This window comes from Herpailurus yagouaroundi, unplaced genomic scaffold, assembly GCF_014898765.1.
Source record: "Herpailurus yagouaroundi ecotype Mexico unplaced genomic scaffold, PumYag 483, whole genome shotgun sequence".
NCBI classification, from domain to species: Eukaryota; Metazoa; Chordata; class Mammalia; order Carnivora; family Felidae; genus Herpailurus; species Herpailurus yagouaroundi.
The window spans coordinates 3,605,368-3,628,269 of NW_024412700.1; the positions used below are offsets into that span (position 1 = coordinate 3,605,368).

A 22,902-nucleotide genomic window follows, 5' to 3' on the forward strand; every position below is an offset into this window, starting at 1 on the left:
TGAGAGCCGGTGAGGGAGCCCGGCCTCTGCGGATGATGGAAGGCCGTGCAGGGCAGTGTGGCCGGGCCCAACCACCAGAGGCTTATCCGGTGGCCCCTGAAGGGTGGCTGGAGGGAGGCCAGGAGAGAAGGGCTGAGGGCCCGCATGGGACAGGAAGGCAATGGTGGATGAACCCCAAGAAGCGCAGGCTGGTGGGGGGGGGGGCAGAGGCAGGCGGGCAAAGTGGTACGTGGGGCTGGCAGGGCAGGCTTGCTCCCGCTAAGGGTCCCCGCTGGGCCCAGACCACCTTCTCCCTGGTCCAGGGCGAGCGAGGCCCCATCCGGGCACCCCATCCCTCCACACAGTGCCGGCTGGGGTGACCGAGGCGCGTGGCAACCCGCCAGGAGCGAAGGGCGACCCTTTGCCACTAAGTGTCGTCGGGCGTTCTCATCAGGTGCCTCCTGTCCCAGCCCCGGGTCGGCCGAGAACGAGGGATCCTTGGATCAGGAAACGCCCTCCTGGGGAGCTCCTCCCAGGGCCCCGGCCCCCCCGGCCTGCCCCCTGCTCCCGGGGATTGTCCTGAGCGCCACTGCCCAGGACGTCATGGTTCAGAAGCCACCAGAAGGCAAAGGGTGAATGGCGGCGGTTCCCAGACTCTGCGAGGGCCCCGGAAGGGGCCGTTCCGGGCTGCACGCTTGGCTGCGCTTTCTGTGTGCTGCGCGTCTTTAAAAGTGGGAAGAGCTGAGGCCCGAAGAGAAAAGGAGGAACATCCCGGGAAGTGATGGGGTATCTGCTCTCACCAGAGAGACTCTTTTAAATTTCTAATCAGGAGCCAGGCCTGGGCCGGGCAGGGCTTGGCGGGGACAATGAGGCCAGGAGGCACTGGCCCGGGCCGCGGGCAGACAGGCAGGCAAGGGCTGGACTTCGGGGCGCGGGCTTTCCAGGAAGGGAAAAGGTCAGAGGGAGAAGGTCTCGGCGGGCAGCGGCCCTGGGGCCCCTCGGCCAGGTGCAAATTCGTCGTCAGGGCCAGGACGGCTGCAGGATGGCGTTCTTCTCCATCGGGGCGTTAATGTGCGATTTTTACACACTCAGAATTCCCTGGTCGTTGCTAGCAACGCGTGTCACCCGTGAGCAGGGCGCTGTTTCCCCGCCGGGCCGCTCGGCCTCCAAACGCCCTAGGCCCGAGCGGCCTAGACACCTGGACTCCGGGCTCGGGGTCCAGAACCTTCTCCCTTTATCCCCTGCGAGGCCCGGGCCGCCCCTTCTGGCGCTTTCCGCCCGGGGAAGGTGAGGCCGGGCGCGGGCCGGCGGTTGCCATGGTGGCTCCAGGCATCCGGGGGGCCTCCGGGAAACGCCAGCCGGGCCTCGGTGCGGAGAGAATGGGCTCACGGGGAAGACGGAAATTTTTCTAAAAGTGTGCAAACAGTTGAGTGAGCCCCACAGACACAAAAGGAAATGGAGGGAAGACAAAGCGACAAAGGCCGCAGCAAAGCCGGCTGGGCCGCAAGACGAGGCCGATGGGGGGAGGGGCGGGAGGGGGCGGGGCGGGCGCGGGGGCACCGACCGGAAGGGGCGGGGGCGGAAGCCGCGCTGGGGCACGTGCAGGGGACAGTTGAGGAAGTCGACCCGAAGGCCACGGCAGAGTAGGTGTGGGGCGCTCTGTGTCGCTACGGTGTGTCACTGAGGAGCCGCACAATCCGGGAGGGGCCGGAGGGGCTTGGCGGCCGCCCAGCGGAGCCCCTTTCTTCCCAGGGACGACAGAAGCCGGCAGCCAAGGGTGAGGGGTGGCCCAAGGTCACACCATGGGGTCCGGGAGGGGGCACTCAAGCTCTTTCCCTGGCGCCACGCAGCCTGCTTTTCCTTGTTTGTTTACAACCCCCCCCCCCACCCCAGTCTCTCTCGTTCCTCTTATTGAGGTGCTACGGCGCGATGACTCCGTACCTGTAGGTCTCGTGTGCGACAGGGTGACGGCGGTTAGCAGCGCCGCATTCCGAGTTTGGACTGTTGCTAAGAGAGCGAATCTCACGAGTTCTCACCGCACACACGCAGCCGGTAACTACACTTGTTGTGGTGATGCTTTCGGGACATACTCAGCCTGCTGCTTAAACGTTCCGTCACACTTGAGCTCTGGACGCAGAGGCCTGGAAGGAGCGAGAACAGTGTTGCGAGGGCGGGAAGAAGCAAACAGACGGGAAGCGGGAAGGGCAGATCTCAGGCTGTGAGGACTGAGCGGGGCAGCACAAGGAGGCACGGGGTGGGGGCACCTGGGGAGGGCAGCTGGAGGAGGAGGAGGAGCCGCTGGAAGAGGAGGAGCAGCTGGAGGAGGAAGAGGAGCAGCTGGAGGAGGGGGAGCAGCTGGAGGAGGAAGAGGAATAACTAGAAGAGGAGGAGCAGTTGGAGGAGGGGGAGGAGCAGCTAGAAGAGGAGGAGCAGCTGGAGGAGGAGGAGCAGCTGGAGGAGGGGGGGCAGCTGGAGGAGGAGGAGCAGCTGGAGGAGGGGGGAAGCAGCTGGAGGAGGAGGAGCAGCTGGAGGAGGGGGGGCAGCTGGAGGAGGGGGAGCAGCTGGAGGGTGGGGAGTTGCCGGAGGAGCATCTTGGCCCACGGCACCCGGGTGAGCCCAGGGCGGGAGCTGACGTGACGGGAGGCTGATTTGGGGTGGGGGCCGTAAGGTGGGAAGCAGTACAGCAGAGATGCCGTCCCCAGGGAAACGTGAGGACCACACAGAGGGAGTGTGGGCTCGCTGCCCCGGGTGAAGTCTCCCCGCGGCTGCCTGAGAGCGTCTTTGGGAGAGGACGGCGACCCTGTGCCTGTGGCGCGGTGATCCTGACCGCCACGGGATGTACAAACAAACGCGAGGAAGGGAGAGGTTTAGGAAGAGTCAGACCTTTGGTTTATGGAAATGGTGCAAGGGTCCCAAGTGACTATTTCATTCAGACTATTTGCTCAATCAATAAATAACCACGTACTGTTCCATTCTTTGGGGTGTTATTTTCCATATATTTCTGGAAACGTCTGACATTGGTCTGTACTTTCGGGGGCTACTTGCCTCCAGAGCGCTTCATTTTGTGCAGAATTTCGGCAACACGGGACCTCAAGACCCATTGGCCATGTCCTCCATTGCAACCACAACGTAGTAAGTGAAGCTTACGGTTAACTTATCTATATAGGTATTTATTTCTTTTAAATCCGAACTTGGTCTGAAGGATTTCTTCAAGCAGTCTTATTACTAATTTTATAGCGCTCCCCAGAACGAGGGCCACGAACTGGAAGTTCGAGATTTTTCTCTAGCGAAATGAATCTTCTCATTCCCCCTCGAACCGAGCAAGTCTGTGTGTGTGGTTCAGGTGTGGGTTTTATTTTATTTTTTATTTTTATTTTTTCAACATTTATTTATTTTTGGGACAGAGAGAGACAGAGCATGAACGGGGGAGGGGCAGAGAGAGAGGGAGACACAGAATGGGAAACAGGCTCCAGGCTCCGAGCCATCAGCCCAGAGCCCGACGCGGGGCTCGAACTCACGGACCGCGAGATCGTGACCTGGCTGAAGTCGGACGCTCAACCGACTGCGCCACCCAGGCGCCCCAGGTGTGGGTTTTAGATGATCAGTAACTCTTTCCTGAGAGACTCTTTTCAGCGTCTTAAAATTCTGTCCATAGCCGTCTTCAGTGAATAGCAAATGTGGTCAAGTGATCTTCGTGGAAGCTCGTCAGGATGAAATCTCTAGAACGCTCCTGAGGAGGACGTCTGAGCCAGCACTGAAGGTCAGTGCCTTCAGCAGAAGGTCCCGTGTGGGGCTCTGACCTGCTGTGTTGCCTTGGACCAAACAGCGAGCCTCTCTGTGCCTCGGTCTCTTCTCTGAACAGGTTGACCCATTCCTGTTTACTTTAAGGCAGGAGCTCTTACTCTGGATTCCGTGAACTTGGGCCGGGAACATGCAGGCTCGTTGTTGTCGCGAATCGGTGCCTACCAGCCCCCTCCCCGTTCTTTTCCTTACGAGACAGACATAATGATGTCGCGGCAGGAGTCAACCCTGCCCCAGCCCCTGTTGGCAACTTTTTAAAGGTTTCGCTTTCGTTCCCGTCAGCGGCCACGGTGTTCTATTCGTCTCAGGTGTGCGATGTAGTGACCCAGCACTCGGTGTCCACCCGGCGCTCCTGGCCAGCGCATCCTTGGTCCCCGTCGCCTGCCTCCCCCTCCCCCCGCCCACCTCCCCTCTGGTGACCTTCAGTGTGTGCTCCGTAGTGAAGAGTCTGTGTCCTGGTTTGTCTGCCTCTCTTTTGTCTCCCTGCTCATTTGCTTTGTTCCTCCAATTCCAAATATGAGGGAAATCCTGTGGCATTGGTCCTTCTCTGACTCCTTTCGCTCAGCCTTATCCTGTCTAGCTGCCTTTTTGCCAACCGAAACCACAGATATTTTCATATCTGCTATAGTCGTCGCAGATATGGCAGATCGTCATTTCGGCCCGTCGCTACTTAATTTTTTTTAACGTTTGCTTATTTATCTTGAGAGAGAGAGAGAGAGAGAGCATGAGCAGCGGAGGGACGGAAAGAGAGGAGAAGAGCGAGAATCCTAAGCAGGCTTCTTCCCTGTCAGCTCAGAGTGCAACTCGAGGCTCAGATCCACAAACTGAGATCGTGCCCTCAGCCAAAATCAAGAGTTGGACTTGAAAAAAATGTTTTAAATGTTTATGTACTTATTTTGAGAGAAAGAGAGAGCATGAGCAAGGGAGGGGCAGAGAGAGAGAGAGAGAGAGAGAGAGAGAGACAGAATCCCAAGCAGGCTCCACGCCATCAGCACAGAGCGTGATGCGGGGCTCAAACCCACAAACCATGAGCCCATGGCCCGAGCCAAAATCAAGAGTTGGAGGCCTAACCCACTGAGCCACCCAGGTGCCTTTGAGACATGGACACTTAGCTGACTGAGCCACCCGCGCGCCCTCGCCCATCACTACTCTAAAATCATTGATTCAACCTGTGACTACGTCGTCTTATCTAACACATTAGTACAGAAACACATCACAGTTAAAATATATTTTGTAAGTATTTTAATCCAATTGTGTTTCTTGTCACCTTGCACATTTTATTTTGTGCATGGATCTATCTATCTATACACACACACACACACACACACAGGTATCCGTCTAAGAAGGGCGTTGCCAAAGGCTTCCCAAGGCTGCCAGAAAGCTCCATGCCATGCGAAGAGGTTAGGAAGCCCTGCTTTAGAGAGACGTTGAGGCGAAACGAACGTTTACCAAAGGGCCAGCAGAACAGTGTCATTACCATGGGGAACAATCAATGAAGTAGCTCCGAGGAGAGGAGGCTGACCTTGGGGCATCACCTCAATTATTAGTATTCAGGGCAGACAGTCCCTCAGGATGGTTTTGGGGCCACACCACCTGGCCGAGCCTGGCCTCCGTGACCCCGCAAGTGGATGTCAACGCCCCCGGCCCCGAGCTCAGCCCCGCATGTTGGGGCCACGTGCTCTGCCCCTCCTGGACACATATTTCCCCGTCCCAATCTCCAGGGGAGATGTCACCGTGGACAAGCGCGCGTCCGAGCAGCAGCTGGGCTGACGCTGGGGCCCTGTTCCCCGTGCAGCAAATTTCCATCCCGATGCTCCGTGCACAGGGCTTCTGGGGGCCCTCGAGGCACCGAGCCCAGAAGCCCCGTCCTCCCGCCGTCATGCTCTCACGTCAGCACCCGCGGGACCGCAGGGACTGTCCTGTCCAACCAGTCCATCTCGGGGGCCTCCTTCACCGTGTCGGAGGGGGGCCCCCCGCCGGAGGCGGGCCGGTGCTGCAGTCAGGACACCGGGGCCTTTGAACCCGGTCACCCGTGTTTCTCCAGACCCCGGCTTCCTCATCTGCACGGTGGAGACGAGATTGTATTTCCACACGCGGCGGTGGGAGGGTGATGTGAAACGGTACCCGTGGAAGGGACTAAAGGCACGCTCACGTGCGTCGCCGGCACAGCTGTTACTGGAGCCGTGGAGGGCTCCCGAGGGCCCCGACGACCGGGCGGCTCACCCTGTGGCTTGGGCACCACGCCAGGGACGTCTGCCGGGCGGGCTCCGCGCTGCTCCAGGGTCTCCTGTCCTTGCACCGAAGACGGGGAGTTTCCCAAACAGGAGAGGACCGTTTGGACTCCTCACCCGGGGGGGTGCCCAGTCGGGAGGGCAGGCGCTGTTCTCGGCTCTGATGGCACCGCTGGGGACGCGGGGCCACGGGCCCCCCGAGACCTCCCTGCGGCAGCGAGAAACCCAGCCGAGGCCGGCGGCAGCCAGGGAAAATCCACCGAAGATCCGGCTACCGAGATTCACCTCCGCCTCGTTCCCAGTAGTCAAACACTGAAAATGGTCTAAATGGTCCTAACGTAGGAGGCCCGTTAAATACAAGTAGACATTCTGCAGCCGCGACAACTTACGTGGCAGGAGGACATTGAACAGCAGAAGAAGAAACTCCTAGCGCTTTGAGGGGAAAGGCCGGGTCAGAGAACACAGGTTACACACTCGACTCCCCCCCCCACCCCCCCCACATGTGTGTGCACACACATATATGATGCAAACAGTTATCTTGGTGATGGGACTTGAGGACTTTTAAAAACTGATTTTTTTTTTTAATGTTTGTTTTTGAGAGAGAGAGCACAGGCAGGGGTGGGGCAGGGAGGGAGGGAGACACAGAATCGGAAGCAGGCTCCAGGCTCTGAGCTGTCCGCACAGAGCCCCACGCGGGGCTCGAACTCACCAACCGCGAGATCATGACCGGAGCCAGTCGGACGCTTAACCGACTGAGCCACCCAGGCGCCCCTAATTAATTTTTGGAGGAGGGGGAGGGGGAGAGGGAGAGGTAGGGAGGGGGAGAGAGAGAGAGAGAGAGAGAGAGAGAGAGAGAGAGAGAATCTCCAGTAGGCTCCACAGTCAGTGCAGAGCCTGGGGCTCGATCCCATAACTCTGGGATTGTGACTTTAACCAAAATCAAGAGTCAGACGCACAACTACCTGAGCCCCCCAGGTGCCCCGAGAACATTGTCATTTTCTTCTTTTTGAAGAAGAAGTACGTGTATTTCTTCTTACCCATAAAGAAAAAAATGTAGGGTTTTTGCGTGTGTGTTTTTCATTTTGCTTTGGTGTTAAAGAAGGGAATCCAAGCTGCCGAGACTGGGGTGCCTCGTGTGCGGTCCCGCAGACTGAAGGGACCCTGGCCACCCGCCCGCCCGGGGCCCAGCTTGCTCTGCCCTGAGCGGCACCTGCTGAGTGTTTGGAGGACCAAGGGATCCCCCAGCGTGGCGCCTGAGCCCCCGACTTGCCTCCAGGAGGAACAGGGCCCGGGGCCCTTGGCGACCTGGAACGGGGTCTTCAGAGGACAGTGGGGGAGAAAGACCAGTGAGGGCCACTCAGTGGACTGGAGCCTGAGCGGGGCGGCCGGCGGATAAACCCACAGAAGTCGCACGGTCACCTCGACAAACGGACCCCAGCCGAGCAGGGTCCCTCAGTTCCTACCTCGCTTTGGAGACGCCCTGCGCCAGGCTTTCAGAGGGAAGGTGACCAGGAGGCAAACCGATCACAGGCACTTAAATAAATGAAAACTCTACAGAGATCCAAGGGATTCCTTCTGCTCTCCACCGCCCTGACCGCCCGCCCCCCTTACTGTGAGAGCCAATAGAAATTAAACGCTTTCCACTCTACTGAAAATGAGCAAAAGTAGATGAACTACGTTGACAACACAAGTTTGTGTTTAGCTTGAAGTTCAGGTAACGTCCACGCTCCGAGCCGGCCCTGGCAGGTGACCCAGTGACACAGGTCCTGCAGGAGGGGGGCTCCGGGTGCGGCCGGCCGGGCACGGTGGAGGCGGGGGGGGGGCACACATGGCCCACCGTTCTTGCCAGGGAGCCTGCAGAACCTCGAGCTGACCCAGGGCGGTCATCCTCTGTCTCGGCTGGGATCACAGCGACCTGGGAGACACCCCCCTACCCCAACGAGGTGCCCTCTAGGGGCGCCGAGGGACCACCCAGCCGCTCTGACCCCCACGGTCTCTGTGCCTCTCCCCTTTCAGCACAGGAGACCCTGGGAGCCTCTGAACTCCTCTCCCCGCTGACTCCTTCCTCCCCCCAGCAGGGGACACAGGCCCCCCCCCCCCCGTCCCTGTCCTCTCCTCCACAGCGTCCACGTTAGTGTTTCTTCCCACCACCTGCCCCTGCGGGGGTCTTTTCTGGGTCTGCTTGTCCCACCACTGACCTGGAAAGCAGTGGTGGCCCCCGGAGGAGGTGGCCCTTTTGAGACGAAGACGAGGACCCCGGTCCCTGTCCAGCACGCAGAGGGCACCAGCATTCACGTCGAGGCCTCCGGCCTCGGCCCCCTTCCGGTGGAAAAGCCCCAAATTGAATGTAGAGGGGGCCCCGGCCACCGCCCCTCCGCCTCTCACCGTGGGGCCTTACAACGCACAGGCGTCTGCTGAAACGTGGGCCAGCAAGAGTAGTCGTCAAGGGGGGACAGTTACTGTGGGGGCGCAGGCTTTCGGGGGCACCCTCGGCCCCACGCGGGCAGTGCCGAAGCTGCGTGACGTCGTTCAGCGCTTTTCCGGGGGGTCTGCCAGGAAGGGGCTCTGGCTGAGAAGTTTCTCCGGTTTGGGCCCACGGCTGGCTCTGAGCTACGACACGCGGCCGGACTCGGGGGCCCCCTGAGGGAGGAGCCGTGCGCTGGGCCGGTGCTGCCCGGGTTCCCCTCAGCGAGACCACAAACGGGAGGCAGCCAGTGCTCTGTCTGAGCCTGACGGGCTGACCGTGGTGTCTGGGCCTCTGGGATCCAGGACGAGGGCGGCCGGGCTCAAGGGCACTGGCTGTCAGAGCAAGGCCGCAGGACGGACCTGGACAAAGGGCTCCCCACCTGGGCCGACGTCCCTCACCTGCCCCGAGGGGCTCGGCCCGGGGCAGCCAGAGCCGCGGGTGTGGGTCACACAGCTGCACCCCCAGGGGCTGGGGTGGGGGCGGGCTCTGGCCCTGAGTCATCGGGTCACCGTGTGGTTACTTAACCCTGGGTCCGTGCGTGAGAGAACACTTCCCTCTTTGGGGATGGGCCGTACGAACTAGAAGAACAAAGGCTTTGCTAGGCTTAGACACTCAGTCATCGAGGGGAAGGAAAAGCATTTCTTAATATATATATATGTATGTATGAACGTATTCCTTTCCTTCTGTGGTATGCAAAGCACCACACCCAACAGGTGGACAGTCAGCCCTGACCAGCGCTGCTCCAAACGGACTCCATCTTTCTGCCGAAGGCACCCGCGACAGCCCTGGTCCACGGACACAGGGCCACGGAGCTCCCTGCAGCGCCGTGGGAAAGCATCTCAGCACGACTGTAGACCGCGCAGGGGCGGGGGCTCAGCCAGGCCAGAGCAGAGCCCCCAGCCTGGCGCTTTGCAGTCTGGAAGTTGTCCAGGTTTCGGTGTCCACAAAGTATGCAAAATGTAGCTAATTCCCACCATTTGGGGGTATTGCTAAAAAAAAAAAAAAAAAAAAAATCCACTCAAGTGACCCTTTAATCTTAGGGCATTAATATTTAATCACAGCTCTGATTGCATCTAAGGGCAGTTCAAGGGTATATTTTCACCTTAAGGTCTAATAATTTAATAACACTTATTGAACCTGCATTGGTATTAGACCTCACTCTCTTTTAATACCGTGTTGCTTTAAATAGGGTCCATTTTGAATGGGGACCGAATAGTCTATTTTTTGGTTCTGTGCTTTCTTCTACAAACCACAGGGCATGAAGGTGCTTAATCAGTGCGCTTTGATGAAGAACAACAAAGCCATAAAGATCGTTTCTATCAGACAATGAAAACCACCTGATTGAAATCTTCTCTCCCTCTGTTGACAGTGGTGTCACTTCAAGGATTGTCATGGCCCTTCCTCGGCCGGTATCAGAGAATACGCTGTAGAGAAAGTCCCACTTGTTCGGAAAGCGGCTTTGAGGCGAACCCTTAATCTAAAACGTCAGGAGTACATTCTCTCCCTTCAGGTACCAGCCTCGCTCGTCGTGCAGTTCAAAATCGGGATTAATATTTTAACTTCTCACTTACGGGATCTTTCCGAGTCGGAGCCAGGCTTAATTAGCCGACGTCGGGCATCCGGCGTCCCATTATGGAACTTGCATTCCTTAGATATTAGTTCGTTTATGCTCCCGGAGGAGGCGGCAGCTCCTCTCTGTCCGCTCCGAGGAAGGCGTGTGCGCCTCGAGTGGTATCTTAGCTCAGCCAAGTGCGCGGTGCAGCTTCCACAGTGGTTTGGGGGCACGCGGCGCTCTCTCTCCTATTTAATCGCTCGCCTCGCTGTCCCGGCCTCCACTCTGTGCCGTTACGTTTTGGGGGATACGATGTTGACCCGCGGGTGGTCCAATAAAATGCGTGTTCCGTACTAATGAGCCATATTGCAGTTCCGACATATTTCCGGTGTAACCTCATAGCTTGTTTCCCAAGCTTCTTAACAGATGGCATGTGTTTTGTAAATATCTCGCTGTCGTGAGACAGGATATTTTTGTCAGCTGACTTCCCCCTGCCCAGACGACAGGCCCACCTTTGAGCGTGGGACGGTATGCCTGCACCTAAGTTTCCGCTCTGAACCCTCAGAGAACCCAGAAGGGCACGCACCTGTGGCTGATGCCACAGACTCGTCTACAAACCGTCCCCAGGAAGCCAAGCCGGATTTTCAGGTGACGTCCCTACAGACAGATGAGTTGCTATTACGGTCACTGTAAGCACCATCTCTGTGGAGAAGGGCAGATCCTGAAAATGGACAGAACGAGTGGGTCACTCCTCCTCAGCAAACGCACGTTCGGGGGCCAAGGGCGGGAAGGACAAGTCCGGAGACGACATCATCATCTGTCCGTTGCACCTCTTCTGAGGTGACTTATGGGCGATGTAGGTCTATGATTCCATATTTCAATTTTATGTACCTCATTCGGTCTTTTGTCTGTGTAGTTCCTTGCCCTGCAACAGTGACTCCGCGGACTGTAAGGAATGTAGCAGGGGGCATTAAGACCTGGGCAGAAAATCATAACAAAACACACACTCGTATGTAACAGGTATCGTGACAATTTGCTACCAGTGCATTGTGGGATAGAACGACGCAAAACGCCATTGAGTGGGTTTCCAGATTTGAGATGAGCTCATAGTTTTGTATCAGATTTTAACACAGGCCACAAAATCACATCAAAGAATGGCTTTTTCCCATATGCCATTGCAACCTGAATTTTAAGGTTGAAAGCTTCAACTTTTTAATGTAGCTAACGCTACCACCTATGTGGATAAATATCAACCTGAGCAGAGAAACAGGTAGAACAAATAACAATTATAAACAGCAACTGACTCTATTTTTTAGGGCTTGTCTTAGTAAATAAAGTATTGATCCCTCCCATTTGGGACTCTGGCTCAATTCCACTTTTCAGTCCTCAGTGAAATGGATTCAGTGGCCTGGGCTGCTTCTTAGCAAATGGGAATCCACATAACAGAATATAAACCGCTCATCTTGGCCAACCTGGTTTCTCTCCAGGAGAACAGGTGCGCAGGATCTTCTGCAGAGACCCAAAGAGCCGGCCTCACAAAAACACAACTCGAAACCCCTGCCTCCAACACGTCTACTCTCCGCAGTATTTTCATGAGCATCACACGCCCCACCCCCACCCCCACCTTTTTTTCCCCTCCAGGAATTTCCCTGACCTAGAATTCGGTTGCTTTTCACGGACTCTAAGAAACTTTTGTGCCACGCTCTGGGTGCTGACTCTTTTTTCCACCCCCAGGCTTTTTGCTGTCTTTGGTTTTGGTCAATCAACGTCATTAAAAAGGCAGGAGTGGGGCGCCTGGGTGGCGCAGTCGGTTAAGCGTCCGACTTCAGCCAGGTCACAATCTCGCGGTCCGTGAGTTCGAGCCCCGCGTCAGGCTCTGGGCTGATGGCTCAGAGCCTGGAGCCTGTTTCCGATTCTGTGTCTCCCTCTCTCTCTGCCCCTCCCCCGTTCATGCTCTGTCTCTCTCTGTCCCAAAAATAAATAAACGTTCAAAAAAAAAGAAAATTAAAAAAAAAAAAAGGCAGGAGTGTGGTTCAGAGGGTCGCTAAAGCAACCCACTGCTCTGTCTCATTATTGCTCATTAGCAAACGCAGCACAACTTGGCCGTGCCCCACAGGGAACCCCAGAATATTCTCAGCCCAAAGATGCAGGGGGTTCGCGTCTACCCCTCAAGCGGACGTTTAATCGGTAACTTCGCAAAGCCAAAATATTTACACGGGTTTAGCAAGTTGGATCCGGAAAAAACTTTCTGGAAGGAAAAAGTACATAGAGGTCGTGGGGCATCAAAAGTCTTGTAAGAGACGAGCCTATTTTTTACCGGGAAATAAGAAAAAACTGAAAAGCCGTATTCGGCGGAACCTTAGATGTGCGCCATCAGAGACAAGAAGGGTGGTTCGCGTCAGTCAAAGCAAAAGCATCCACACCCACGAGGGACACCGATCGGGGACAGAAGGCACACCTCTTGTGTTCGTGCGGGTTGGAAACGGGAGCCCCGATTCTCCTGAGCGGCGCCATCAGCACTGGCCGCGTCTGTCTCTGAGAGTTTGTAGCGACCGCCAGGGAGGTGGAGACAATGCCACACTTTTCCAGAGTTCCTGTTTCACTGGGCACTTCCTGCCAGGGCCTCTGCCATGTGCTCAGCAAGGAATCGAGTCCCCGGGCAGCACACTTACCAACAAGGCCCACGTTAGGGAAACGTTTATGACTATGTGAGATGCGGAACGAATCTTAAATAGGTAGGTTTACACACGGATGTACAGGCTGCGTTTTAAACACTTTCGCTACCTGACTGCAGTACGGTGCTAATTATTCTGAAATCCTTTTTCCGTGTTGTGTCAGCTGTGGTGCAGGCTCGCTGGGCTACACTGGGCCGGGTCTAGACTCGCAGCCAGCTGCCGACACGTCCAAAAGCCACGTGCCTTTCCGCTTCCCCCAGTAAATAAGTGGTGTGAACTTACGACAAGAAGTGGGGAGGGAGAAGGAAAAAAGTGGAAACCGCTTCTCCTGAATTTTGGTAAATTCTCCTAAGTTCCAGAACTGTCTCTTCCCAAAGCATCAGCTGAGCGGTTTAAACAGCGTGATTTCCAGGCAATGACGTAACACACGGCGGACGGTTTTTGCTCTCTGGGGGCAGACTTTATATCACCCTGCCTAGTAAATTCTCACCACCAACAATGAGCATCTCTTCTTCAGAATAAGTTACAGAATATGCCCCGGCATCGGCAACGATTACAGTCAGATGTCACTGACTGTAAGTTTAACGAAGACAATGAAATATCCAAGCCTAGCACTAGGACGACTACGTTCTGGTATTAAGTGGGGTCAAAAGTAATTTTTCATCCGGTCCCACCTCCCCTCTGTCTCCACACCTACAAACACACCCAAATGGGAGGACAATAGATTAGTTAGTGGTAAAATACACACACTAAGCGTTAGCTGGAAGTCTTTTCAGAGACGCACACGCACAACAGAGTTTGCGGCAAAACAAAACGCGGTCACTGGTGGCATCTTTGAAGAACACACAAGATAACAGTATAGTGACTTTCTGACTCATCTGGATTAACAAGGTAATGCGAAGAAAGGCCACCATATTGCTTGCGAGAAAAGCGTTCATTATTTTTTCACACATTCCGTTACATTTTAGAGATTAATACGTTTTTAAACTGAAGGTTTCTGGAACTTCGTATCTCCTTCCTGATGGAAAGAAAGTTTGTGTCTTTAATCGATCACTGTATAGAACCCAGAAGACATAATCTGGAATTTGTGGCAATATATTTTCTTACCTTCATGACCAATCAAGCATTTAAGAACTCAAATCATGCTCTTTCTCATCAACTAGAACATTATACTTGTAGACGCGCATAAGATATTGTGTATGTTATCAAATCCTTATTCCATTTATGAAACGCCTTCCGTTTTTTCTTCCTGGGCACTTAAACGCTTCACTCCTGACCCTGTCTGTATCCGAATCCACAAGGGTAATTTGTTTTATGCAGTCCTCAACTTCCCCTATCCAAAGAATCGGGTCTGTCGCGACACCAAACAACAGATTTTCAACACAATGTCATATGTGCAACAACACCGTATAAACGAGACACGTGAACTTTGTTTTCGTGAGGAAACGTGAAGATAGGAACACGGACGTTGACCTGTGGGCTGTGACTTTCCTCCTCAGTAACCGGTAGAGGTGCCATCCAGGAGCTCCGCGAGGTTAGCAGAGGCTCCACAGAGATCTGGAAAAAAAAAAAAAACAAACCAAGAAAAGTCACATAGCATCACTAACCCATCTCACACCAGCGCGTGAGTCACGGACTTTCTGCAAGAAACACAGTTTTGAGGGAAGCACGTTTTAAAAACTTTTTTATCGTGGAAATTTTCAAACACACACACCTCCTCCCCGGTACCCCAAACGTGGCCTCCACACCTGCCAAAGCTCTGTTATCTTTGCTGCCGTCCTCCAGAATTTTTTCCGGAGTATTTTAAAACCAAAGCCCAGGGAGCGTGTCACTTTGCCCATGGCCTTGGGGGTGTTTAAGAAATGCCTTAAATAGAGGCGCAGCACGCTTGGCATTTAACCCGAGGAGCAGAGAGGCAAGGAGGGGGCTCTGGGACGCTCCACTTTGCCAACTGGAAGCAATTAACATCCGCCCTCTCCAGAAAGGCTACGATTCTTTTTACTCCATAATTTATCAAAAACAGGAAAAAGACGAGGTTTTGAAAGCAATTATTTTGTGTAATATAATTCAACACCTCCGTTCGCGTAGGGAAGTCTGCACGAAGAGGTAAAAATGCTGCTTCTTTAGACGGAAGCCGAACATCTCAAGATACCTGGTCCTTTACTCCATAGGTCGCATTCACAAGGATCACGCGTCAGATTCCTCAGTCTCACGTTTTCAGGGTTAAGATTTAGGAGCGGAGCAGAAGTGACACGTACCCAGAATATATTCGCGTATTTACATTTAGGCCCTCACACTCCAGCTAATGAACGCCTCCACAAAAGTGAGAGGATCCATCCATTCCCAGCCCAGAGTGGTACACCCTCCACCATCCGTGGGACACAGCTACCCTTTTAATCATGACCTTCTATCTTATTCAGATTTTAAAGCATCGTTTGGACTTCAAGACGTTAAACTGACAATGTGGCCGGGGTAAGTGCCACAAAATATTCCACCAGGAAGATCGAATACACTCACTTCTCTTTTTTTGCCTGGGGACAAACGACCACGACGACGACAGATTGTCTATCAGGTAGTCCCATTGCTCCGTCTCACACCCCAAGAGCAGGATGTATTTGACGCCTTTTCTTTTATGCAGTGCAGAGCGGCGAAGAGGTATCCACAGACCCGTCTGCGATGCTGTCGCCTTTCACCGAGGTTTTCTTTATGCGTTCAAGGCAGGGTGCATACGTTCACGAAAACCTCACTGATGGGGCCTTTTTAAATCCAGACGGTCATCGCGAATGTAATATGCGTTTTCTCCATGGTCCCCCACGTACTGGTCTGCGCACGGGGAGTAAACTGGACAGTCCTGTTAGGGTCCAGCGTCAATGAACTAGATGGGAAGAAGGTTTCACAACGTACACACGTATCAGATCGCCACGGTGCACATGTGAAACGCCTTACAGTTTATACGTCCATCAAAGCCCAATAAAGCCGAGGCTTTAAAATCCGCGAACGTGCTTTCATGTGCTCCTACGTAATTACCGAGAAGAAGGTGAAACGATCTACCCTCAAGAGAGAGAAAAGCAAAATTCATATATATACACATATAACACACACGTGTGCACGCAGGCACACGCACGTATAGGTGAAGTGTACACAAAGTGTAAAAAGGAGCCGCCCTTCCGATTAAACGTCTAGTTCTAGAACCATCTATTTAAAAAAAACCGATCCCCCTAAAAGCAGAACATACACACTCCAGCAGCCGTCAGTGCAGCGCCTTGGACACAGCATGCTCTGCCTTGGGGGACGGTCACCGGTGAATGCGGCCTGGCGGCCTCCAGCACACAAGACACACACACACACACACACACACACACACACACACACACACGGCCCTGTCTTTAAAACGTTTTAAATCACGGAGCTCAATCGTAGCAAAGTTTCGGACAACAGCGTGGGAGTTTTTCTACAACACGAGAGTGTCACCTTTTCCACGGGAATCCGAAAGCCTTCCCACCTGTGAAAACACATGCTTCTTTGTCGCCGTGGTCACCGAGGGCGAGCGTCCTCACTGAGGCGTGGCTTTCGGTTTTCTGGCGATAATTTTTAAGTGTGAAAAAGGCGACCTCGTTACGTGGCGCTAACTTACTTCGACGGCGGGGACTTTGGGCTGGGAGGGAGTCTAGCCTCTTTGTAAGGTGACCGTGTTCTCACTTTTTAATTTACGGATGGTTTACAACAGCCATGAGGATGCTTCACGGGGAAACACGACCCTGAAAAGGCTCGCTACGTTGCGGCCACGAGGTGGTGGCCCACCTTGTACTCTCAGCAGCTCGGAGGGGCCGACGCTTTACAGTGGAAACACTTCACCAGTTTTTAAACAACCAAATGCTATTAAGACTCCGTAAGCTAAGGCTTTCTTTCCTGCGTAAATCTTAGGGTTTTGCCTTACACTCACGCTTTCTCGGGGCTAACGTTAATGCTCAGTTCCAGGGACCAATATGCAGAAGCAATGAAAAGGCAGTCACTATTATTAAAATTAAGTCAAACTGCTGCATTTAGGAAGAGGGTCTCTCCCCAGAATCTTGTCATTATTTGGGGCCACCGCTGCCAGGAAGAGTTGGTGAAACTTTCTCAGGCCCTTCTGTGAGGTCCGAACAGGTGTTTAGAGAGCAAACCAGTGGCCCTTGCCATAGGTGATTGTGACAAGCCCAGACCCTCTGTGACAGAAAAATAGGAAAAGAGGTATTTCCAATAGCGCGCATCCCATTTTTGCTCGTATCTTCAAGCACGTGCCCATCTCTGAATCGTTCGCAAAACTTCGAAAATATCGAGCCTACTTTCTTTGGAAAATCGTGGCTACGCACTTATTGATGGGAGGCTCACGAAAGCAACCTTTCGTGTCTGAGCTCAGTGAGACGGCTCTCCGGGCCCTGAGCAGTCCCGAGTGTCTCCTTCTACGGTACTCTTCAAACCCCCAACCAAACTGGATCATCTTTATTATTTTTTTTTTCAAACTGGATTTTAAAAAGAAAACAACCCCGTTATCTACTCAGAGGAAGAAAACTTCTTCCTGTTGATGTGGCTTTGTCACTTTGTCGTTTAATAACCTTTGATGACAGAAAACGTTTCTCCACAGATGGGCAGGAACTCTTATTTCAAGGACTGGGGCACTAAAGTTGATACTGTGGAGGAAGGTACGTTATGCTTTATTAGAAACAAAAAAAAATTTTTTTAAGATATCCCGGGAAAGAAACTTGAAAAAAAAAAAAATACCCAGCACCCCTCGCAAATCGGCAAAGAAAAAAAGCTTTTAAAATCTCGTACTAAATAAAGATCCCGCCTGCTATCAGTTTAGGTTCCAGGCGAGTCATAAAGAGATTCTCCTTCCTGGTCCAGGAGGGAGAGAGAACCCAACCTCTCCGAGTTTGCAAACTGGAAAGAGAAAGTGCTTTGGACCCCGCCGGTGCTGATGGGCCTGGGCCCCCTTTACCGTCTTTAGACTTCCTGGCAAACGCAGAAGAAAGGCAGCGCCCACGGAAGAGCCACCTAGCCCCGTGGTTTTGTTTATTTGTCTTCTCTCACATGGGGTCTTTCTGACTCAGTGCGGAGCCGGTGGTGGTGGTGGTGGTGGCGGGGAGGCAGCGAGGGCGGTTTGAAAAAAAGGTGCTGCCGCGCCGGGTGAGGGGGGTGGGCGAGCGGAAGACACATGTTACATCAGACACAGTACCTGCTTTCTCACTGCACAGCTTGTCAGCGAGGTCGTGTGCCTCCTGGGCGATAAGTGAGAATATCTCGTCTTCATGCTCCTCTATAATAGCTTCGCACTGCGGAAACGTAATAACAACATATGTGGATAGATCCGCGCGCACAGGGCTCTCGTGAGAAGGTCGCACCAACATTTTATTAGCTAAACACAGAAAACCGTGTTACCACCGTGGCTCGTTTTCATCAGCGCCTTTGCTTTCGGGACCTCACTGCCTCGGATGGAGCCTCGTCCCCAAACGTTAATTGCGTCATTTTCCTGGGACTTAAAACTAACCGATTAGTCGTGTTGAAAGACGAGAGTGAGGAGGGAGGCGGTTCTTTGTATCTGTGCCTCTTCGTTACATTGGAATGCGAAGAAAAGGAAGAAAGGGGTCTCCTAGGTAGAGCTGGGGAGTCTTAGCTTTCTGGTTTTGTTTGGGTTTTCTAGACTCCTTCAAAGAACCCGGCTCCTGGAGACGCTTAAACCGGTTTCCCTCAGATTTAACATAACAATCCATTTCGTGGTTTTAAAACAGAGTCTGAAGTGTGAAAACAATTAAGCTTTCTCAGCAATCAAAACAAACCTCGTCGGTTTCACTGTGGGTAACATGCTTGGCAGTGACTTGGCCAAGTTTCTTTTCAAACCATCTAGCGCTCCGTTGATAATTTCACTTTGCTTCTAGCCCCAAATCTCACTTTTCAGAGAAGAGGGAGCCCAAAGGGGCCCGGGGCATTAAAAAAATCTTAAATTCTAACTGAAGGACGCGTCTGTGCTCAAGACCCACAGGGTTACAGCTCCTGGAACCGTGAAGCTACAGGAGGGCATTCGCTTGAGACTTGGCAAAGCACGGTCCTAGTTCATTCAGCAAGACTTTAAAATTTTTCAATGGCATTTAAAAATATGCAAATTCCACCATAACGTGTTTATTTAAAACCTGTGAAATACAAGCACACGTACTCATCGCAATTCCTGTTCCAGGGTGCTTTTACCTTGGAGTTATTGCCTTCACTTTTTAATTAAAATGAAATCTTCAGAAGTCAGCTAAAGCCCCTGTTTCGGGGCGTCAGCATGCCTGACATTTCGGCCAGTGTGTGAACTTAATACATTTTTTAAACAGGCTTTGCCATCACTCGGTCTGATTCAACAGCGTTAAGTAAAGCGAAATATATTGGAATCTATTTTGCCAGGCACATTCTAGCAAGCCAGAGGCCAGCATTCACTTAAAATAAACACCATACCGGACGGGAGTTTGGCATTAAGCCAACTATCATACCTAAGCCTTTGTTTAACTTAGTTTGTGCTAAAATACTTGAATTAACTCGGGAAGGAAATTCTCTGTCTTCTGTGAAGTCTGAAGGGGGAGAAGGAAAAAAAAAAAGATGTTTGTCACTCTTCCTCTATCATTTGGCTATAAATATTTGAAAACGACATTCATTCTAATTTGGATTTTAACCTAGGAGCCACCACCCCTGATTCCTTCTGTGGGAACCTGGAAGAGACCTGCCTCGGCAAGGGGGGCCACTGAGACCCCTCTCTGAGCCCCACAGGGGCAGAGCAGGCGCGACCCTCGGCTTCAAGTCGCTGGGAGCTACAACAGCACTTTCTGCGAAACACCGCCTGTCTGCACAGCCCCGCGAGGTGTCTCAAAGGCAACTTCCCAAATGCATGGTCAACACTGACGCCGCCGCGGGACCACAGAGCAGCCAGATAACCTTTTAATGTTCAAGGTCTGGAAACTCAACCGCAACCCAAGCAAACGGCCAAAAAGAATACCCCAAATGGTGTTCCTGGCGCGTGGGATTCACCTGCGAGGAACGGGAGCTTACCGCGAATTTCAAAGGTCTGTAAGCATCAGAATAAAAATGGAATTTTTTAAATTCTTTGTATATTCTGTCTCCTTTCCTTGGAGCAAACCTCTTAAACTTCTTCTCCCGAGTCACGGAATCTTCTTCCAGCTGGTAGTGGTTCATCCGCTCGCACACTTGGTCCAACAGGTCTGTTAGGAAAACCTCCGAGTGGGCTAGGGGGGTCTGTGGAGACAAACGGGGCAGGAGACCTGCCTTAACGTTCACGCGGTCTTAGCAGATCGTGCGCCGCCGGACGCGTCCGGGGCCGCGGGCCACCCCCAGGAGCGCCGGGAGGCATGACCTTCCTCGCACAATGTGCTTGCGGTTGGGTTACTTACAGAACGTGGGAAGTTCGCTTACACTGTGCTTTTGGAAAGGGGCGGGTGTTTGAAAGTGGACGGGAAGGAAACCCCTAGATTGGAACTGGAAAGTGCACTTACACAGATAGTCCTTTTTCAAAGTCATTGCACATGCAGAATACGGCACCGAGGACAGAAAATGGCTGTGATTATTTACTCGCCGCAGAGAGGGAGGGAGGGGAGGGGGAGGGGCGGAGGGGGAGGGGGAGCACAAGAGGGGGACCGGGAGCGAGGCAGAGACCGCGGGCCAGCGCGCCGCGTCCTTCTGGACGGGTCGGGCCGAGCCGACAGTGGCGCCCGCGGGCGCCGGTGGGGGAGTGGGGGGGGGACAGGGGCGCGCGGGACGGCCACGGGCGCGGGCTCGGGGAACAGCTGGCGCCCGTCTCCGCGCGCCCCTGTCCCTCCGGAATGCGGCGAGGATTCAGGGGACGCCCCCCACCCCCACCCCGCCCCGGCCACCACCTCCGCCCCGCGCGGGGGTCAAAGAGCACCCCTCGCCCCCTGGTAACCGACACAAAACCTCGGGGCCCGTCTAGACGGGTCAAGGTGCAGGATGCCGCGTCCCCGCGGCTCCTTCCGGAAGGGGGCGGGGACCCGCCAAGGGCGCCGCGGACGCGCCGCGCCCGGGCCTCCGCGGGCTTTCTCCCTCTCCACCCTCCGCTGATCAAAGTAGGAAGTTTGCGTGACAACCGTGGTGAAAGGGGCTGAATCGCAAATGAACTCGATTTCGGCGATGTTGATCTAGCCGGCCTCCATTGTCCCCTTTCAGGCGCAGTGTGAACCCTTCCGGTGCCGGCGACCGCGCGGCGGCGAGGCGCGCGCTCCGGGCGCACAAAGGGTCCCCGCGCCTCCCGCCCCCGGGCCGGCGTCCCCGCCGCCCCCGGGGTCCGCGAGCAGTGCGCGCGGTGGGACACAGGCCTGCAGGAGCCGGGGCAGCAAGAGAGCCGAAGACGACCGCCGCCGATGGGCGCCCAGCTGCCCCCGCCGTGTGCGCGGTAACGGGGTCCCCGCCTCTCCCCCCAAAACCCGGTTCCAGGCGCATTCTCTCCAGGCCCGGGCGCTCCCTTTTGCAACGAAACCGTTTACTCAACTGGATTAAACCACAACGCTTATCCATTCACTAAAATAGCCAGTTTTTAAAAACTCGCGAGTGTGGTTTGGTGGTGGTGTTTTCGGGTCTACAGTGAAATGACCCTAAAGGTAGTGGCTTGAAGTGCATTCCAAATACAAGCTGCATTTCACTTACACTTTTAAGCCAATCAAGCCCTGTAAGTTGTAAAAACAAAACAAAACAACAAGCACAGCAATGCGTGGGTTAGGGAACAAACTGAAAATCCGTTTTATTAACCACAGGCGCTGAGGATTAAATCTGTATTGCGTCTGCACGTTATAAAACACAGAGGTAAATTCTTAATTACAGTTAATCAAGCAGATCATTAGCTGCATGATTATGGGGTGGTTTTTTTTTTTTTGCCTGCCACGCGTGTGGTTTAAGTGTATTTCCTTATCTGATACGTTTGAGATGCCTTCATGGTACTTTCTGGATGTTAGCAAAGCAGGTTTTCACTTTACGGTGATGAGTACACGCTTTCACTTAAAAAAGCTAACTGAAACCCGGAAAGGCACTCTCTGTCCCCTCCGGCCCCCACCTTCCCCAGCGGAAAAGTAAACAGGGTGGGGGTGGTCGTCACCGTCACCGGAGGGCGGGGGTTCGAGTCTGGGAGAGTTTGGGGGAACACTCAGCGCTGCCTTGACGGATCCCAGTACTTTCCGCTGACTTGGGACGCTCTCGAAAATGTTTTTTAAATCTGACCTCACCCACCCAGCCGTGTGCAGAAACTGCCCACCGTCTCTCGTGAGCAGATCAGACGCTAGCGACCGAAAGGCCTCCTCAACTTACTTTGGAGGGGTTTTTGATTTGTTTCCCGGGGCTGGCACTATTTTAGAACAGTCCCCACTTTACAACTTTCCCCAAAACGGGATTTTTTTTTTCCAGTTTTCAAAGTGTCATGCTATACATTTGAATATACTAGTATGGTACTGTTTTAACACACATATGTTATATCAAGAGATCAACACGTGAATTTTGTTGATTTTATGAGTCTGAAGGCAAACGGGTTTGTGTGCGTGTGTGTGTGTGTGTGTGTGTGTGTGTGTTTGTTTTCCCGTCATTAGCTGGCTCTTTTGAGTAAACATTCCTTAATAGGAGGAAGTGTTTGCCTGCAGATAGCTCAGAAAATGCTTCCTCACAATCTCCGCTAAAAACAGGTAAAGGAAAAACACCCAACGTGAACTTACTAGATCTGTTTTCAGAAGACTAAGAAAAAAAAAGGATTTTAAAATCTCAATCAAAGCATCCGGCTTTGTGAGAAAATGCTAAAGATGTCTAAGCATCGCCGCTCTTTGCACATTGACGCCGCCGCACACGATTGGAGTTTAAAATGATTCCACTTAGCTGAACTGCCTTCAGTAAATTTAAAGACTGTTCACAGAATAATTGGGCCTTTTTCTCCCCTCAGAGTGTTTTGATTATAAGAGTGCAATAAGTATTGAGACGAGTGGAATAAAACAAAGTCTTTCTTTCTATACTCTGAAGATTTTGAATAGTACTTGTCAATAAAGCAATTCCTATTGTAATCTTAGGGGAGGGTGGCCTCCACCCCGGAAGGACTGTCTCAGAGATAGTAACCTCATTACAATATGAATGAAAAAGGCCGCCAGCATTGTATCGGGAGAAAACCGATTCACGGGCACCCGG

General features: G+C 53.3%; 1 protein-coding gene and 2 long non-coding RNA genes across 8 annotated transcripts in view; 2 read left to right on the top strand and 1 right to left on the bottom strand.

Moving 5' to 3' along the window:
* Nucleotides 1-1,503: 1,503 nt before the first annotated feature.
* LOC121022904 (uncharacterized) lies at nucleotides 1,504-9,955 on the top strand. Its single transcript, XR_005787157.1, has 3 exons — nucleotides 1,504-1,756; nucleotides 3,635-3,739; nucleotides 9,848-9,955. It is a non-coding gene; the product is annotated as an uncharacterized LOC121022904 (long non-coding RNA).
* The window catches only part of CNPY1 (canopy FGF signaling regulator 1), a 49,039-nt gene continuing 33,159 nt past the window's right edge, over nucleotides 7,023-22,902 (bottom strand). The window contains exons 2-5 of one of the 6 annotated variants that reach the window (XM_040464474.1): nucleotides 19,765-19,968; nucleotides 17,921-18,017; nucleotides 14,179-14,262; nucleotides 10,880-10,976 (exon numbers count right to left, since the gene is read on the bottom strand). In XM_040464474.1, coding sequence (XP_040320408.1) covers nucleotides 14,201-14,262; nucleotides 17,921-18,017; nucleotides 19,765-19,968 — 363 coding nt within the window. In that variant the 3' untranslated portion in view covers nucleotides 10,880-10,976; nucleotides 14,179-14,200. The other 5 variants (XR_005787155.1, XM_040464470.1, XM_040464473.1 and 2 more) reach the window with 5 other exon arrangements.
* LOC121022905 (uncharacterized) lies at nucleotides 19,296-21,264 on the top strand. The gene is made up of 2 exons (XR_005787158.1): nucleotides 19,296-19,778; nucleotides 20,914-21,264. It is a non-coding gene; the product is annotated as an uncharacterized LOC121022905 (long non-coding RNA).